At 42.7% G+C, this 20,281-nt stretch overlaps 1 protein-coding gene across 3 annotated transcripts in view; it reads right to left on the bottom strand.

Moving 5' to 3' along the window:
• Positions 1-20,281, bottom strand: part of RIMBP2 (RIMS binding protein 2) — a 131,453-nt gene that overhangs the window by 4,342 nt on the left and 106,830 nt on the right. For 2 of the 3 annotated variants that reach the window (XM_010189502.1, XM_010189503.1), the window contains 7 exons: positions 18,552-18,703; positions 17,724-18,191; positions 15,824-15,973; positions 14,500-14,658; positions 9,087-9,204; positions 2,918-3,102; positions 1,767-1,935 (listed from right to left, as the gene is read on the bottom strand). In XM_010189502.1, the coding sequence (XP_010187804.1) occupies positions 1,767-1,935; positions 2,918-3,102; positions 9,087-9,204; positions 14,500-14,658; positions 15,824-15,973; positions 17,724-18,191; positions 18,552-18,703 (1,401 nt within the window). Of the gene's footprint in view, positions 1-1,766; positions 1,936-2,917; positions 3,103-9,086; positions 9,205-10,906; positions 11,639-14,499; positions 14,659-15,823; positions 15,974-17,723; positions 18,192-18,551; positions 18,704-20,281 lie in introns of all 3 variants that reach the window. The other variant, XM_010189501.1, reaches the window with a different exon arrangement.

The raw sequence follows: 20,281 nt of genomic DNA, 5'->3' as shown, positions 1-20,281 counted from the left end.
ATCCACGTGGGCAGCCTCTGGGACAGCGAGGGTCTGAGCACGTGGATCCCAGCTCTTCAGAACTTGTACTGAGCTTAAAACGAAGCCAGACGACCCGATCTTTCCAAATCCAGCAGTAAGGGTGTTTGGGTTTTGTCGGTTTTGTTTGCTTGCTTGTTTTTTAATGGTTAACAATTTAAAGAGGAAATACACCATACTTTTAAAGCACTAAAACATTTAAAGGTGAACTGCTGGGGGCAGGTTGCTAACAGCTCGCTCAGAAACATCCCAGAATAAAAAGAGTTGCTTAAAAACGAAAGGCATGGCAACATTTCTACCACGAGATAAAGACTGTGATTACTCGGCTATTTCAGAAGACACTGCCAGTTGAGCACACCAACATTCCAATTACATATGCAAAAAAAGACCCTTAGACAGCCAAACTATTGAAATTGCTGAGAGCTTTGTGGTCTGCAGTGTCATTTTCCCAAGCATCTGTATCAACAGCTCAATAAGAGCTTCGGTAAGACCTGAGAGCAGCGAGTTCCCACCGCGGCGGTTTAGGAAGGCATTTCCTGCACCCGCCTGCTACCCCATTGCTAGCAGCAGAAACGTTCAGCCGCTTCTCCATCCCCCAGCCCCGGGGGTGTCACAGCCGAACCCAGAGCGGGCTCCGTGTCCCGTTCCCGCGGGCTCCCAGTGCAGCCCCACGCCAGCACGGCCGCGGGTGCAGAGCGGCGCTGCCGGCAGCCCACGCTGCTGTCCTGGCCGTGTCCGTGTCGCTGTGTGCGACACCCGCAGGAGCAGCTGGGCAGGGCGTCTGTAAGTGCGTGTGGGAGTGCTTGCTGTATTTGTATGGCATAGGCAAATAAATACAGAGGTCTGAAGGAAGAACTGGAGCACTTAAGAACCTAAATCATCCTTCCCTTTCATGGACCATGGAGGATTTAAAAATATCTCAATATCTTAAAAAACAACACAGAATACTGTGTCTCACGTCTACCAATACAATTTTGGAAATGGTATTCAATCTAAGAGAACAATTGTGGAAGATTTGTGGTTTTTAGCAACCACTTCTACAGTTCACTTTTAAACAGGACTGAACCCATTCCAGCCCTTTAGAATCATGCTGAGAATTTTAAAACATATTGAGACAGTTGTATGAAATGTATTTTGAGAAGGAAATCTAAGTTCAGCTGTTGTGTATCTGTGTACAGCACTGCACCAGCGATGGACCACAAGTGGCTCATAACACTGAACTGTTTGGCCAAACTCTGCTTTGGGTTTATTACTGCAATATCCATAAAATCTCATAATACGCAGTGCTATCCCAAATGAGATTACACACAACCCTTTGCCGCTGTCCCTGTCAAGTACTGGTAAAGTAGGAAAATGTAGAAGAGTAAAAATAACAACAAATAAGCGATTTTTTGATGCTTTGCAGCAGTGAGCGTATCACAGAGCACCTCAGCACAGCACACTCCACAGCACAGGGATCATGTTCTGTGTCTAGAAATCTTCCAGGTGACAAAACATTTCTCTTTAGACAACAAAAGGAAGTAATGAGTGGAGTGGTGAAGACACAAGTCCTCATTTGCAGCAAAAACGTGACCAAGATCGAATACTATTTGAACAAGGTCATCCAGATACCGACACAGAATGTATCCCGTGTACATTGCTGTCAAATTCAGATGTGTCTGCAGGCAGTGAAAACAAAAGGCAAAGCGGGTCCAGCCACGTTAGTAGCACCCAAAAGTCAGATGTGAAGCGTGTTTGGTTTTCCTTACCAATTTTCTCAACTGGCGTGTTCAAAGGAAGAAAGCCTTGTTTCAGAAGCTGATCCATCATCTCTTCATCATCTGCTTGGATCTCAGAGACCATATTGCATGGGATAAGGCCAATTCTTGTACAGGTTTCTCCACGATAGAATCCATCAGCATCTTTGTCCCCATAAACCTGTTATTCAGACAGTGATAACGTTGGTCAACAAAGGTTTCAGCATTTAGGGATTTTCATACAGGCTAAATGGTTACTAAAGCAGACAGATGACCGCAGTTTGGATGTGGAGTTAACAGCTTAAGTTACCACTCTGTCTTTGAAAAGGGCGCTGTAACAAACCAGCCCACGTGTTTTCAGGTTCTGTTTCTGATCACACAGCAATCCCAATGACCCTTGCATTAGCAGCAGCTCTTCCTTCTGCCTGGTTTGCACCAGTGAAGTACGAGGCTGCAGGGGGAGCCTCATTTGCTGAGTCAGCAGAGAAATCTGCTCCCTTTTGGAAATTGGATCAGCAAAGGGAACAAACGTGCATTGCAGCTGCACAACCGGAACACGCAGGAGCAGGGGCAGGCTGGGGATGGCTGAGAACACCAACAGGGCCCAACAGCATCCCTGTCACCCCAAACAGGGCTGTCTGTCTTCTGCACCCTGCTTGAAGGCAGCTTGTGGATTTTATACCAAACAGCCAGAGAAGGGAGTGGTTTTTCCAGTTTCAGAAGAGGATGACTCTGGAAGAGAAACACCTAATTTGGGGGCTTTAATTAATCTGAAGTGTACGCCAGCTCAGGTGTGTATGGAGGAACAGCACTGAGCACTTTTGTGGTACTTTTGCAGGAAAGATATCCCTTCTGAAGTGGATTTTCCTGCAGGGTTTGTGGCAATGGACATAGAGGCTTCAGAGTCCCAATTTGAGTCACAATCACTAATTGAGTCTGGCCCTAATTACCCATAGCAACTTCGAGACTTTTACCCGTTACCCAATGATTTTTAAGCCATTAGCACTGATACTGGATTCCAGACCCAGGGAGATTTACAGCTTGAATTTCTGGAGGAAAAAAGCCTTGGACTGCAGTCATACAATTTGCTTTCTCTACAGGGAGCAAAGGAAACTCTGTTTGTAAACCTGGGTCCTTAATTTCCTTTGTATTTTGGATCCCACCTTAATGATTTGTCCTTCTTTGAATGGCAGCTCCTCTTCCGCAGCGTCAGGATTTGGGGACATGGTCAACGGATCGTAGTCAAAGAGTGCAACAAATATCCGAGTAGAAATATCTTCTGTGCCAGGATCTGTTTCTGATTCTTCATAAATATCTGGAGAAAGATGGTCATGACCACCATAGCCATCTATGAAAGCAAATGCAGAAAAGAACCATTCAGTAATACAAGTTGGCCTCATCTTTCAACTATTCCAGTTAATATTCGAAAAATGTTTGGCTTTTCAGTGAAAAAAGCCTAACGACTTACTGCATGTCCTATTAAGCTTGGTGGTTTGGGGTTTTTTTGGTGTTTTTTTTCTAATTGACAAGTTGTTAGTTTTTAAAGAAGCATACACCATCTGCATGCACTGAATGTGGTGGTGATCTCCTGCACCACGCTGGCATCTACACGCGTGAATACAGCTCAGGTAAGAAAGCAGTTTTGGTTGGGTTTAACTCGAGTTTGCTGTAAATTAATGAAGCATGTTGAAGGTGACTATTGATGAGTCTGGCAGGCTTTATCAGCACTGCAGAAACACCCGTGCTTTGGATGCGCCCGCTTTCCAGCACAGCTGCCTCTGCTCTTCGCGGACACAAGACAGCGCATCCCACTGTGTTGACACCGCGTGGTTCAGGTACCGGGTTTAAAACGTGATCATAACGGCTTCTCTCCAGACAGGCAAGAAGAATGGATTTCAGTAGTGCTGGTTAGGCCAGCGTTGGAACCACACTGCCTGCAGTGGTGTTTGAACACCAATGGTTACCACAGCCAGCGGTGCCCCAGACCAACCCAAACACCAGCAAGTGTTGAAATCCAGGGGGAATGGGCAGCGATGACTGCGTTTAACCATGAGCTCATCGGGAAAGATCATCCATGAATATCACAGCATTTGACTGGCACTGAGCTCTGTCCGCTGCACGGTACCAAATCCATTGGGACATAGAAACATGAGAACCAACTTTGTGTCTCATACGTCTCTCAGGTTTTCAAATGACCTGGGGAATGGGTCTAGTCCATGAGTCAACAACTTACTCAAGGATGGACTTCAGGAAAACCGAATCAGAAAATCAGGCCCAAGCGGCTAACAGTGAGTGCTTGGATCAATGGGGGTCAAAGGCTTTTAACTGTGTTTTGAAAGAGCCGTCTGGCAGCGTTCTTCCCCAGAATAGGCTCTTTCAAGACATATAAAGTTGAAATCCCCCAAAAATAAAGCCCTCAAAGTCACAAGTCACTTCCAAAAACAATGAAAATGTTGTTCACCTGTATCAATTATTTTTCCAATTCTCATATAAACATGTTTTTTACTATAATCACCTCTTAAAAATTAAAATAAAATATTAAAGACTCCCATTTTTGGTAACTGAATATTCAATATGGATCATTTTAGATAAAATTCCTCTTCTTGCCTCAACATAAGATGCATTTTATTCAACATTTGATATTTTTAAACTACCGGAAAACATTTTCAGAGGGTCACAGCTTTAAGGGAACAGCTGCTAACGCTTGGGTCCAGAGCGCAAGAAAGGGTGTGAAGAGGGGAAAATGCAGAGCAGCACAAGGACAGGGAAAAGTTCCAGCCAAGAAGCTTTAGGCAGGCACAAAGCAGAGAAAGGAAGAGTGGGACAGAAAGCAATGGGACACAAGATGGGATTATTCCTCTCTTCTCTTCTCCTCTGACACTCAGGCCCACCAGGCAATGGAAAGCAGCTGGGTTATGGGGTGGGGTTTTTTTGGTTTTAAATTAAAAACACTGACTTTTGCATCCAACTGCAGTTAATGGGGTGTGGATGCAAACATGAATTATAGCCAAGTGTGCCTCTGTTCAAAGCACTGGCCTATAACGATCTGACTCAGAAGAGTCACGTTCGCTTCAGTGAACCAGAAACCAGATAATCTCTTGATCAGCTCATTGCCCATGTATCTTACTTCTCTCAAGAGGTACATAGGTGCATCATACATGTGCACACACATAATTGTGTCTGTAAAATCTTCGTCTTTGGATGCACAGCTGCAACCACAGCTGCACTGAATTTGTGAGATCCACACTGATCCACAGCTGATGACCTGGTTGTAACTCACTCAGACACATTTACTTGAAACTCAGCATTAAATGACGATTTACCTAAACTTTCAGGGCCCTTTTTGTTACATTTCAGATATCAACAAAACCCTGATGTGTTTCTTAGCTCTGTATATGGCCTGAGCTGCTTTTATGGGTTGTGTCAGACACTTCAATTCACCGTGTTATGGACTATGAAAACTGAGTTGTTGATCATGTAATGATTTCTATGTTGATGAAGCAACAAATACTATCAGTAGTGGGTATAATTGTCTTACTCGTGTAATGCAAGTTGGTCATTATGATGCAATTATTCCTAAAATTAAGAATAATTTTTGCCATCACAAGTGACACAGCCAAAGTCCTGTGTGGTCATTGGAAAGACCCTGAATTTTCCTTTAGCTCAAGCCATAAATCAGAATAATGTTTGGTGACTGCTTCCTGTTACAGGACATTGGGCTGTGCTACACCAGCTACTGTCTGTCCCTGTCCAGTCCCTATGAATCGAGTGGAAACGTGGTCATTTCGCTGAATGGTTGTTCAGGTGGATACAGTAAATACTGACTGGCGCTGGGAGCAGCATAGCTTCACAGAGGTTCATGCAATGCAGTATGCTTGGACTCGGTCGAGTATGGCAAGGTGGCTGCACGGCAGTTTTGGGACAGAGGCCTGGGGGCTGTTTGTCCCTGACGGCTGAGCTGGAGGAACTTACCTGGGAGCAGACAGGACTCAAGAGCTACTTCCCCTGGCATTCTGCATTGCATGCAATGTTGGCATACAGAAACCGCACTTGTTAACAGGCAGCTCTAAACCGTGTCTGTCAGAAAGGATGAAGAATGGTCGGCATACCGTATCTATATTCAGAGGCCATGGTACGCTGCTGAGGCCATTTCTTGTGTCCACCAATGCTGCGATAATAAGCTTCTTCTTTTACAGGTGAAATATTTCCCTCACTACCTGACCGAGACCGACCGCCTTCACTGTTACTGTCCATTGTAATTTCTATGGAGAAAAAGGGAACGATCTATTAAAACATATTGTAGAGTTGCCTTTGCGGAGGCTCCTGCGGGCAGGCTTCGCCTACCTCTTGCTTCTGACTCGCATACAGTAGGAAGGCTAAACCCTGCATGAGCTTTGCCAAATGCCTCAGCCTCTAGAAATCCTTCTTCAGCAGCGGAATCACAGAAATGGGCATCATCTCCTTACTTTAAAGCATCTGAATTGGTGCTTTTTAAAAGTCATACAGTGTAAATATTGTTTGTTAGATCTTTGGATAGCAGTCATCTGTTATTATGAGGTTTAAACAATCCTACCTGCCAGATCTGCAAGGTCAAGAGCACTGTAAACTGTGTTTCACCTTCTAAAGTATCAACCTAAAAACAAAAATTAATTAATTTACTTAAATCCTACCTGTGAGAAGATACTAATCCAAAACATTTATAGATTAATGGAGAAAATACCTCAAAGAATTTAAATTCTGGAACATTTTGGAGAAAGGTTTGATAATTGGACTCCTAAGAACATTACAGTTTTGAAGGTCTTTCCCACTAACTGAACCTCCCAGAGCTGCATTAAGAACTTTTCATCAATAAATCAATAGACCCTTTAGCTGAATAACTCAGTAAAAACTTCAGACATGCATGTAAAGGAATAAACCGCTGCCAAGAAGTTTGGCAAGCACATTTTTGGCTGCTGAGGCCAATGAGTTTCACGTATTTAAGCAGTCTAAACTTTGGCTTGATCGTATTTACTCGCTTCTTTCCTTTAACTTTCCTTTGCTTTTCACTTTGTGGAGCTATGTATTATAATGACACAACTGTAACAAGTCCCTTTTCAAAACCCACACCTGCAGCCCTTATTCATGGGAAACCTCCTCTGTCAGGGGGAGTTGTGAGCAGTGGGTTCAAGCTTATCCAATGCTCTGCTTTATGCTTTTGGATGCCCTGCTTTTGCACATTTTATTTCTCTGACCTCTTGATACACTTCATATCTTCTAGATTTCTTTCCAGCATGCTTACAGCAAGCAACTTTTGTGCAGAGTTTTATCAAGCATTTACATCTGCTTCACTTATCCTGAAAGTGATGTATTACAGTGTGATGCTGCAAGTGAGAAATAATGCATGCGTATCTTGCAGTCAATTTAATCGCTAGTCTTTCAGTCAGAAATTAGACTTAGAATCATAGAATGGTAGACTACATAGACTTCTTGAGCTCTAAGTCACATAAGGCCACTCAAGAGCTTCACAGCACATACATAAACTGTACGTGATGCTCAGCAGTTTGCCTTTTACCAGCGTTAGACAATGTTGTAATTTATTCCTAATGGAGCTTCCCCAAAGAGAGTTTGTAGACTGTACGTAATACAAAATGCACTGTTTCACTCTCTAAGCTACACTGAAAGAAATAAAATCCTGAGATTTTCTGTTAAATATCCACTTGAGCACAGATTGACGATCAGAAATTAATTTCTTTATCTAATTCCTGAGATGTTGCTATTGAACTGCCAAACAGTGCAGCCATTAGTTTGTAGTTTTTGTGTCCCAACTTTGCTGACAGAAAGTGAGCTCTGATAAATTTAATCACTTCCCTTATTTTTTAATTAAAATGAAAAGTGAAAGGGAACCCAAAGGACTGATTCAGAGCTCTCCACTCTCTCACTGTTTATAAAAAATGTTTTAGCATATAATATAAAATAACTTAGAGACAAAAACTTGCTTTAAGTAGTCCAAACATACACTAGAAATCTTTACACCTGATAAAAAAGGGCTGTTTTCAGCAAAAAAAGAAAAACAGACATGAAAATGGAACAGTCTTCACACCACCATCTGAAAGCTGTTTGATCCAGCTACCAATAACTTGTCCATAGGAGCAAGGGGGCCTCCTGGGAGCCGCTTCTCCCCATCCCACTCTCACACCAGTGCAATCCACTGGCACCTGGGGAGATTCCTCTGGTTTACACCAGGTTGTGGGATGAGAATCAGCCTCTGAACAGCCGTGCATATTGAAAACACTAGGAAAGCTTCATGCATTTTAGCTGCACTTGTTTTCTGCTCTAGGGTTTCAATAATAATAACAACTACTAGATATCAAAATAATTGTGCCCACTACAGGGATTTTGCTTTTAATTCACAGTGCAGGCATTTCGGTGTGAGTCTGTCAAAAGGGAAAAGGATCTGGTATTTAAGAATAAAAGCATTCCTTAATGATCAGTCTCTTTCCTTCTGCTATTGCCCATTTGTGGCATCTCTTATTCACATCAATGTCAGCTGAGAACTGGTTGGCTCTGATTCCTTTTCCTGATGGTGCCTACAGTACCCACGAATGAAAGCCCAGGTGAGGGACAGGAACTGGACCGACTTTCCATCTTCCTGGATTCAAGTTCTGCTAACAGCGCACGGGGCTCTTTCTGCTTTTGCTTTGCCTGTGCTTCCTGATTTCTAGCGTGAATGTTCCTTATCTGTCAGGATAGAGTGCATGTTTTAACAGATACGTATTTGTCCATAGTGTCTTGATTCCATTATCTTTTCTGCACTACTTTTTGGATTTTCTGGTATACACCAGCAAATAGTTCAAGTCATACGTAAACCAGAATAAGGATGATTCCAGATAAAATAGGAAATCTAGTAAATATGTGCAAATTCAAGTCACTTGTTACATTTAACAGCTTCCGTTTTTTCTGCTAAATTCCAAAAAGCAGTCAAGAAAATGGAAAGTGAATGCAAAATGATGGCTGATGAATGGAGAGATGGATGGCTGAATGAGTGGCTGAATGGGTACATTTATTTTACTGGTCACACAGTAGCCTGATGGCAAATTTCTTCCTAGGTAAGATCTAACAGCATCTAAGCTTAACCAAGCTTAGAAAAGCTTCGATCCCCACTAAGTTCCTCCCAGTGATGTCAATGACTGCTGCCCCTGTGAGACCCCAGTGCACCCGTATCTAGATGGAGATGTTTTTTGTTCCATTTCACCCCATTAAAACTGAGTATCCAAGCGTCTGCTGTTTGTGTTTTAAGGACCTTACAACTCTGAGGCTGCAAAGAACAGAAGTGCACCGATCTGTCCAACTAACCAATGGAAGGGACCAACATTGGTCGAGACCTTTGTGGCACTGCACTGCCATGAGAGGACCTTCGTCCTGCATGCTCCACCCTTTCAGGCCGTCCTGCAGATGATGGATTACCTAAAAGCTAAAAGACAACAACAGAAAAAAAACAGGTTTGTAAGTTACATGCATGGTCACATTGTGGTTATATGGTCGGACATTAATCAGGTCAATCACATTTGGAAGCACAAGCTCTAAAGGCAACTAAACTTAGTTTTTAACTGAAAGGTTAGCTGAAAAGTAAATGCTGTTGCCTGGCAAACCTGCAAAAGAAAAAAATGGCTCCTTGATTTATGGCAGAGTTTTGTAACCAGCAGTCGCACATCAGAACAAAAAGAAAAGAAAAGAAGAACTTTTGAAATATTCTTTTGCCTTTGTTGTTGCTGCTAAGATGACGTTATAACCTCCTGAAAAGCAGTGCAACCCGTCACGAGAGCTGTGGAGATTGGGCTGCCCTGAAAGGGCCAGCCTTTCTGTATTCAGCTATACAGCTTTGTCCAGTCTGCAGCACGTGAACAAGCGTACGTCCTTCTGCCTTTGAGCGCTCTGCTTTTCTAGAATGGCCTTCGGTTGTTAGAGCCTTTTAAAGGTCACTGAAACACGTAGAAGGGAATGTAGACACACTTCGGCTCACATCACAGCTGTCTCTCTCTGTTCACTACCCTTGCAGAAAACGTTGCTATTTTAATAACTAAATGGCACTATTTTAATGCTCTCCAGAGTTTATTATGCAGTCACTGAGATTAATACAGCTTGGGCATCAATTTTAATGGGAGAAATTTTGAAGGATCATTGCAGCATAAGCCGTGAGGCTAGAAGAGCAGGCAGCTGATTTCTACTCTTACATGAAACACACCAGATTTGAGGTTTCCGCCCTGGACTGTTGCAGGCTGAGAGGGTAAAGAACTTGCTCTGGTCATTAGGGAGCAGGGACGCCTACGGATGCATCTAAAAAGCGTGGAAGCTCTGCTATAGATTCATGGACAGAAATGCAAGTGGGCAAGATCAGGCAGAGGCATCCTTGCAAGATACGGAAAAGCCCTGGCCTCTCCCCTGGGAAGAAGCTGTTTGCCTGCATCCTCCTGCAGAGATGCAGTCTGCAACTTCAAAGGCAAGAAGAGATGGTCTAAAAAGGAAGGCAAAGTAGTGACAGTGCAGAGAGAAGATCGAAAATGGAAATATGATGAAACCTGGCGCTCCAAAAACCTGGATCACTGTCACTCTGGGGGAGAACCTTGATTCTTGTCCGGAGGCGCGTCATGACAAAGAGCACATTCTGAAAATTCTGGGAATGAGGTGAATAAAAACAACACGATGAAATGAATTCCTCGACATTAAAAAAAAAAAAACAAACAACAAAAAACTGATGTAATATTTTTCCAGTTAAATGCGGCTTTTTTTTTTCTTTAAAGCAACATTTAGATGGGCAAAATAAAGAAAAACTTTTGGGAAAATTATAGTTCAGCTAACCCTTAATTAAAATTTAGATTCAGTTGTCCTTTAATAAAAGCAGCCATTATTGTAATTTGTTCTGTGGGAAAATCATTGAAAAGCAAATTAAATTGATTTCAGCATGACACAAAAGAAGACCGTAAAGGAAAATGCAGAATAATAAACAAAAATGAATGGGGAGGGGGAAAAAAAAGAAGGGTAAAATGTAGCAGATAGGCCCAAAGGATGGACTGTAAAAATTAATTCAGAAAAAAAGACAAAGTAAAAAAGAACGAAAGAAAAATCACAGACTGATTTGGCAAGCAGATGGGAGAAGGAAGATTTATTTCACACACCAGAGAGTCTTCTGCATCTCTGTGGGATGGCCTTGCAAGCAGACCGGCTGCCCTAGAGTCAGCCAGTTTTAAGTCGGTCTTCCAGCCTCCCTGAACATCTTCGTTAGACAAATTATCTGTCCTATGACATCTCTGAGTCTCATACTTTTTCTCGTAACTGGGCTTGACCTGTTCACTCCTGGGCTCTACAAAGGAAGGGCCCAGGTCACCAAAATCTTCTTCAATGCTGGTTTGTCTGGTTAAAGTTTTCCTGCGAGCAAGCAATGGCCTCATGCTTTTCCTGCAGGAACAGGTAACGGTCTCTGCGCAACAGCTAGACGCAACGTTGGCAGAAACGGAATCGCAAGTATATCTGAAATTAAAACGGGATTCCTCTTCTTCGCTTCCACAGTCTAGTCCACTGTCTGGGCTTCGTGACAAGGACCGGCTATATTTACATCCTTTGTCGTCCGCAGCAGAATCCTCCACGCCTGAAATTCTGTGCTTGGCTGGGTACCAGAAGTTGTGCTGCTGGTCTTGATTGTAGGGCCTAGGTGGTCTAGAGTCTCTAGCTATTGTGGGGTTCTTTTTATAGGGCATACCTAAACCCTGCTTGTACAGCAGTTCAGAGTATTCACCATCCTCTTCAGCTACTTCTGGAATACTGAAAAGCTTTTTACTGTGGTGTATCTGCTGTGAAAAGTCAGGCTGTTCCAAAAAAGTGGCTTCAGTGGTCTTATTCTTATCGCACTCCTTAAGAGTATGTAATGTTAAAAAAAAACCAGACGGGGAACAAATAGTGTGTGACAAAAATAAAATGGGAGGGAAAAGGGAGAAGAAAAGAAAAATAAAGACAGAATTAGTTTTAGAGCAATGGCAAACATAAGACATGCAGCTTATTCAGTGAAAAGGATGTCATGCTTTGAATGAGAATCTGTGAAAAATAAAGACGTGATTAAGAAGTTGCTGGGTGTCAGATACGACATGAGAGGTCAGTACAAACAACTGAGTGGCGCTCTTAACAAGAAGAAACCCATGCATTTAAAACAAAGCAATAAAAGCCGCATACAGGTTCCAGCATGGTGAATGAGAATGGCATTAAAACACAGCTCCAATGCTCAGTATGTTCCTTGCCCCATGCCAAATTGCTACTTGAGTTTCTGTGGAACCAGAACCCATATCTGAGAATGGAAGTTCTCAGTTGTAGCCAGCTTTCTTGTTCTGCGTCTGTTACAGCTTCCTACATGAGTAGCGAATACTCCTAAGTCTCCTGCCAGGGGAGAGCCATTCTGCAGACATCATTAAAGGAGTTCTAGTTTCCTTCGTAAAACTGTAAGATAAGGGCACCGCTTTAAAAGCTTGGCTGCCACAGAAAGAAGGCTGAGAAGCAGGCTGCTGTCTGGTGTCACTTGGTCTGCACTGTCACCAGATGTCTCATCACAACCTCGTACCTGCTTGATAAAACCGGTGTTTGGACATCAGCCTACTAGCAAAGGTAAGTAAAAGTCTCTGTTTATACCACAAGTAGGTAAAAACTATCGCAGCATGGATAAAAATAAGCATTCTGAATATGATGATAGATCTATTTTGTAATTTCTCTATTACATTTAATAGGGTGAGGCCCTGGCCCAGGTTGCCCAGAGAAGTTGTGGGTGCCCTCTCCCTGGCAGTGCCCAAGGCCAGGTTGGACGGGGCTTGGAGCAGCCTGGGCTGGTGGAGGTGTCCTTGCCCATGGGGGTTGGACTGGGGGGGCTGTGAGGTCCCTTCCAACCCAAACCGTGCTCTGATTCTATGATTTACACAAAACATAGGTTGGGATAACAGAAGCATCCTCTGCAGTGTCTTTCTTGGAATCTGAGAAGAGACAACAGAATAATGATGCAGGAGGTGCTAGCTTTGATTGACATGGTTTATAAATGTGCCGCATTTTAGAATGCTCAGATCAGGTAAGGGAGTTGAATTCCCTTGATCACCCATGTCAGCCTTTGTTTTAGGGAACCAGTGGAGGGAATAAAACTCTCCCGTTGAAATAAATATATAGCTGCATGCAAAATGTTTTCTTGTTACTTGGGGCACCTATTAACTTGGGAGAGAATATTCAATTACAGCTGCAAGGGCATGGCTGGCACAGTTTCAGATGCAAGAGGAACAGGAATCTGATAACACGATGCAAAATTCAGTCAACATGGTTTTCATTTTTTCTGTTAATTATTGATTTTGCAAAGTGACATTTGATCTCGTGAAAGGAGGGGAAGTTATGGAGCACTTTGGGATTAGAATCTGACCTGCATTTTCTATCAGAAAACTTATCAGCACGGTGGGCCACATTATCCAAATGAGACTCGGGCATCCACGAGTCCTTCCCCAGGAAGCACTCACATACTGAATTGTGCTTCTGCAGGATGAGTCAACCAACCGTACCCTCCACATACACTGTATCAAACAGGTATGCCTGCAGACTCACAGGTCTGAAATTATTTACTACACCAATTAAAGGTCTAAAAGTTTCTTTTTAAATATCAACATTGGCAATACTAATTTAAAATCGGTAAGTAAATGTACTTTCTGATGCACAAAGAACAAGAACATTCTAGGGATAATTCACTTTTTCCCAGAAGAAAGGGACAGAAGGAACATGCAGAAGGATTTCAGTTTCCACCTGTATTTTAGCAGAATAATAGAAACACTGACTATATTTTCTTTTGAAAAAGTCCCTGTCTCATTCCAGATGGCATCAGAATAAAAGGACTGAACTGATAGTACATGAAAGTAATAACAGCCAAAACTCTTGTATGCATGAGAAAACTGTATTGGGTTTTAGGTAAACAACAGCACACTGCAAGAAAAGTCAACCTGTGGCTTTCCTTATCATTCAAATTATCCAGTTTTCTAAGAAAACACAGATTAGCATAACGGCCTAGACACACAAAAAGCAAATACAATTTACACATACAAATATATATTCTGTACTGGGTAGGTTGAACATTCTACTTTGCTTAATTGTTACACTAAAGATGTCTTTCCTGAGGAATATTCCTGTGTAGCATTAAAGCAGTATTTCTGATAGGTATTTCCTACTGTCCCTGGTGATTCCTTAATAACCAGAGCACAAGGATTTGTGATAATGCATTGACCAAAGCTGACCCAACTCCCTTTCATACAAGCATGCTTTAAAGCCTGTGGAAGAGATGGGACTAGCACTGGAACCAGGGACAAATTACCCAGGCATGAAAAACCTAAGTTGTTTCTTTTCTATATGTATGTATGTTTATAAAAATCTAGCTCAGAAACAACTCCTTGTCTGTGTAGCACATGTAGGATACTGTTGTATGGCCATGGGGAAGGGCCCCAGATATGAAACAGAAACCGCAGCTTCAACAATTACATGTGGGAAAATAGTCAATTAGTTAAAGGATTAGCATCAAATAATGGGGGAAAAAAATAACAGATGTCTTAAAGTGGCCTTCACAGCATAAACATGGTTAACCCAGTTCTAGGTCTATAAGGCACTGAGTTTTAATGGTCTGCAAAATCCATAATTGACTACGAGAAATGCTTTGAGGGAAGAATCGAAACATGGAGGGATTCCTGAGGTTTCTCTGCACCACGCTTACCTTAAGTGCGTTGTGCGAAGTCATGCTGACTCGTCGCCTTCCTCCGTCCTCCAGCTGCATTTCGGAGTACAGCTCTTCCTCATCCTCTTCCATGATATCAGACAAGTCAGAACCTCTGCTGCTCTCTGTGTGGTACTCTTCACCATGGCAATAGTGAGGCTAATGGACAGGGAGAGAGAGAAAACACTTTACTCACTGTAAAGCTGAAAATCCTTGTATGACCCCAGTGAGGAACTCAGCATTTCTCAGGTTTGAACATGGCACTGATGACCACATATAAATTACAACATGCTGCTTGCTGCTTTGTTCTAGTGGAGAGATCACGTATAAGTTTTATTTTTGCCCATTATGCTCCCACTTCAAGAAATCCAATCTTAATCCCATAGGTGAAACAGAAAAGGATGTCTGCATTTACAGCCAAATCTAGTTTTAGTCTTGATTAAATTCCCTTGGTTTAAAGAGGTCCTTCATGCATCGATGGACTTGCTGACCAAACTGTAAAAGCCCTAGGACAATTCACGTATCATCTGTTCTTCACAGCTGTTTGTTACATCACATTGTAATTTAAAAGTGATCACCATTGATTTCTTGCAGGATGTTACCATCATCATATGATACAATTAGCTGATGGAATTTGGAGCTTTAATTCTCTTAAACATTGCAGGAGTAGATTGGTTAAAACCTTAACTGTATTTTTAAATTAGTCCAAATATTTCAAGTTCCTGTAAGTTTCCAATTAGTTGCAAGACAAGGAGGAAAAAGTATGAATTGCTAATGTTAAGTAGGAATGACCTCAGTTAACCTTTCCATCTAATAACTCAGGTCATAGACCAAACTCATTGTATTTCCAAGGACAAATTTTCAAATGACAAATCTGTCAGACTGCAGTAGGGTATTTGAAGAATCAAATATTCTAGAAGTATTAGAATGCTAGAAATGACTGCATTGCTTCCTCCTTATCGGCTATACCAATGAAGAGCTGATGTCTGTACCAGATCCATTCTCTTGGCTATGTAACATGCTAATATACATGTAATTACATGTAATATACGTGTAATATAACTTTAAGGGTTTCCAGCCTTTAAACACTCATATCCAAACCTTCTGTTCTGCAGATCTCAGTAAAGCAGACACCATGTGTTCCCACTATGTTATGCTCCAGTAACAGGACATCCATCCACCTCCCCACATCTCAGCTGCTTGTCTGTACAGTTTACCAGTATGGCTGGAATAATGAGCTGGTGACCTGGGCAGTCTGCTGAGCTTCATCAGACACTTGTTTCATGTTGGACACTTGGCACAATAACAGGACCAGGCTACTTACTTGCTTTCCAAGTTCTGACCCTTTCAGGAAATCATCAACTGAAGCCCCCCTTCTTTTGATGTTAGGGGAATCGTAACCATCTTCCTCTTCATCTGAGTTAGCATACTGGGCTGCGTTACTCCTTTCACTAAAAATACTCCTCCTCTCCATCTAGCAAAGCAACAAAAAAAATGGAAGACTGTGAAGCAGACTTGTTCCTGCAACCGATGGAAGAAATCACAAATATAAGACATAAGGACTCAAGAACACCACATGTAAACATACTCACAGTTTCAAGCCATGGTAGTTTCCCCTGACTGTAACCTTTTAGGAGTTTTCAATAAGTTTTTCCTTGTCGTATAACTCTTGCTCATGAACAATTATGTGTTTTTATGTGACCATCAACTCAGCTGCTAGCTTTTCTCCCTGTACCCCTTACAACAAAATTATGAGTGTTCTATGGTCAGAGGCTGCTAATGAAGACACCGATTTACCCTTGGCAGGGGGTTTGCAGCACACCTAGCAACTACAGCATTTTTTACCTCAGTGCAATGAGACTTGGTGCTCTTCCTCTGCTGGAGGTGAGTCTTACTCTCAACTACTGAATCCTGCTGCTTACTCTCATGACAATAATCATCAGCCACCCAACAGGGATGAAGGGCAGGGAGAAGACACACAGCTGCTTCTGCAGCAGCCTACCTCAAGGGAAGAATTTCTACTACTGGGGACTAAACACGACAAATATCATTGGCAGAATTCGATTTAATTTAGAGTGAATCCATCTATAAAATTCTGTCCAGATCCCTGAATTAAACAATTCAAGCATCACTAAAATTAACATAATTAAACATGGTTCAGAGCATATGTATGTCAGCAATTTTCAAAACCAGATCTTTCCCTATATGGTTGTTCAATCAACTTTCCCCTCAGACTGCCAAAAAAATTAATTGCCTCTTCTCCCTCTATTACATTTATTCCAGTTTGCTTTATTTATCAACAAAAGGATGAAACATACACATGCATATATATGGATTTAGCAGATCTTATTGATCTAGAATTATTCAGCTTCCCAAAAAGCTGTGTCATCACTCACCAGCTCAATTCTGTCCCAGGACAGGGACAGTCACTAAGCTGGGGCTGTTAAGACATGTGTGAACTGTCAAAACTACTGGAGCTGTTTTGGAGGTATGATGGGAGACCAGGGAGTGGACACAGCAACTGATGGCTGCCAGGTGAAGGACCAAGAGAACATATGAAAACAGTGACACCAGAGCTTGAAACAAGTGACAGGCAGCTTGTGAGGAGAAAGTGACTGCCCAGGGCTCTAGGAGTATTTAAATACTGTGTGCTTGGTAGGAAAGCCAGAGCACCTTGTCAGGATGCATATGTATCAGCTATGCTGACCCAAGAGCCTCAAAGATGGGATTTCAATTAACCAGCAAACATCTGAGTCACTACAGCAGCCATAGGGAAAAAGGGTCTCAAAATCAAGGAGTTTCCTTGGGGCAGTGATGCTTCCAGCAGCTACAAAAGGAGCTGGAATGAAAAGCTTTCATGTGGCAGCTCAGCTGAAGCACTTGGAAACATCTGTGAAGGTGCAGCACTGAGAAATGGGCACTCGTGAAGACTTTGATGACTTCAATATTTTCTTTCAGAAGTAAGGCTCTGCATCTTTGGAGACAACGCTTCTCGTGATGTTATGGGGTTTCCATGCTGCTCAAATGTTGATCACTGCTCTTTATGGTTATAAACATATTTGTGGCAGATGGCACAGAATTTTAGCACGCTGTTACTTCTCAAACTACAGATTTTCAGGGTTTAGGAATGATGAGCTGCTCCTTAGAGCACATGATGAACAAAAATCTTTGATGGGATGTAATGATATAATGAATAAAGCCACCCCAGAAAAGTCTGCCTTTACCTTATTGCTCTCTGCAACTCGTTGTGCAGCTTCTCTTGCCATGGCTTTTGCGACAGTATTTGGGACAGGCGTGCCTTGAGGTTGAGGGAGTATTCGGTTTGGTGATGGAGACCTCCTCCCCTGAAGCGGGCCGTGAAAATTAGGGGCAGGTGGCTCAAGCATGTGTCCATGAACGGGGGATGCCGAACGAGTCTGCTCCCATGACTCATCCATTTTTAAATGTGGACCTAAATGTTCTTCTTTGGTTTCTGGGGCTCCGGCACTTGCTAATGGCTTAGATTTGGGAGCAGTTCTGGGGTGAGGGGTTGGAGGCACCAGTAGGTCAGATGGAATGGCAGCAACAGAAGAGTCCACTGATTCCCCCTGTGCAGAGAGCGTTCGAACTGTAACTTCCTTTGCTTCCAGACTCCTTAGTCTCATCAGCTCCACCAATGTGTTCTCTGCTGTTGGAAAGATCACCTCTGCCACCTGAGAACACAGACAAGCAACTTACCAGTATGGAGACATCTGTTTCCCTCCCCTCAGCCTCACTAAAGTACAACCTTCAAAGCCTTAACGTGGAATGAATTATTGCCAACACAGAGCGGGCTGCAAGAGCCCATAACAGAGCTCTGCACCAGTTGTCTTTAATGCTTTCAACCCATTTATCCAAAAGCTCAAGTACCTATAGAAAGGAAGCTAATGAGCAAGTCACACACAAGCAAAAGAGTAGGTTCCACTGAAAGCTGAGAAAAACCTGCACACGTTCAAGTGCTGCCCCATGTTTCTTGCTGCCTTTACCTGCCAGTTGAAATTCCCCTAATGTAGGTGGTCACGGCAAGAACTCACCCGTTGGCCTTTCGCATAAACACCATAGCCGGTGACATTGGCGCCATGGGAGGTCCCCGTTGCGGTCAGAGTGGGCGGTTTCCAGGACACCTGGACGGTTGCTGGGGTGGACCCAGCCCGTACAGTGACATCTTGAGGTGGAGCTGGAGGACCTAAGAAAGACAAGGTTGGTCATTGCTGAGCCTCAGATCAGAAGTACATACGTCAATTGATAGCCTGCAAGTTGGAAACTACGGACCGCAAAGCATTTTTTTTAAGAAGACAAAATACGCTTATTGCAGGGATGTAGAATGCAGAAAGTAACAGAAAAATGCAGGGAGAAAAAGGCCCAAGAGTGGCACTCAGAAAAACTGCTGCAGATGACAGCAAGTGAGGTTTTGGTATATATCTCTGCACTGAATGCACACTACACACTCGGAAATCACTTTCAGATTCTGCCTCTCTGGGCTGTTGGTGGCTCCGAGTCACAGTTTAGGGGCCAGAAGCACATTGACACCAAGCTGCAATGCAAGCCCAAGCCAAAGCTTGAACCTGTTCAACCAGCAGCAATCTGGTTTGCAGGACTCAAAGTCTCTTCTCTGCACTAACAAAAGAAATGCACCTACTCACCTTTTAAGGTCTTTACAGTATGTTAGTGCAATAGCACACCAAGTACCGCCTTAATTAATAGACATTATTACCCTACTGTAAGTAGCTCTACTTTGGCGAGAAAGCCAAAGTAAAAATATCATAGAGATTATTAGTTCATGAATATTGCAGGCATCCTGTTGTGCTAATTTAACAGTCAAAGTATTTCAGGGTTCAGCTGTAGCAACCTCTGGGTAACAACTGGGAGAGCTCAAACCTTGGCTGCTCCGAGTTTGCTTTTGCCAGTGAACTAAGCACCACTGATTTCTGTCCATCTACACAAAAAGCTACAAATATTTTAACTGTGTGCACTCACTGCTACCAAACAGATCAAGATGCAAGTGTAAATATCACACAAGCCTCAGCCTCCAGATATCCTGGCAAACCATCAGTGCATTTCAGTGGTTTACTGCCACTGGATTTCATCCTCTACTGGGCATGAAAATGAAATGATGGTCATGTTCAGGACACTACAGGCACAGGACATTTTTGCCAGTACCATCCCCTGCACCTATAAAATATTTTTAACTGGCAAGGCCAAAGTATGCAAACTGACCAAATACTCTTCTTGGACGAGACACAGACTTTGACTTAGGTTTGAATTTCAGCTTCCTTGACCATCTTATTTTATTGACAGCCAGCACTCCCAACCCAGCAAAGCTCCTCAGCCTATGAGAAAGGAGGCATCTGATCTAGGCCAGCATTTTGCCTATTATACATTGACTTTAATCTGCTCCTGCAGGAGAAGGCACCTTCCTTCCATTCCCCAAAACCAAACAATCCCAAGAGTTTGACCTCAATCTCCACAACCTGTAACAAAGACAGGTTTAATAAATTGTAATGCCCCAGGTTAAGTACAGCTTTAATTTTCCCCAATCACTAAATGAGGAATTAGCCTTGATGACTCCTGATGATCTTCATAAATGGTTGTTTCAGAATTCTGCTACAGTTTGGTGAATTCACAGATTTATTACCTAAATTACCTCAAAACCTGTAACAAACTGATCCTGTGCATACTTGTGTCTGTTTTCAGATCTGAGTGCCCAAAAGAGAAATACTTCCATTTTAACCGAAGCAATTCTAAGGCTTTGATGAATCAAGAA

The sequence above is a fragment of the Mesitornis unicolor genome, unplaced genomic scaffold (genome assembly GCF_000695765.1).
Source record: "Mesitornis unicolor isolate BGI_N332 unplaced genomic scaffold, ASM69576v1 scaffold3418, whole genome shotgun sequence".
Classification (NCBI taxonomy): domain Eukaryota; kingdom Metazoa; phylum Chordata; class Aves; order Mesitornithiformes; family Mesitornithidae; genus Mesitornis; species Mesitornis unicolor.
Note: the sequence above shows the minus strand (reverse complement) of the source record. Positions and strands in the feature narration are given on the sequence as shown.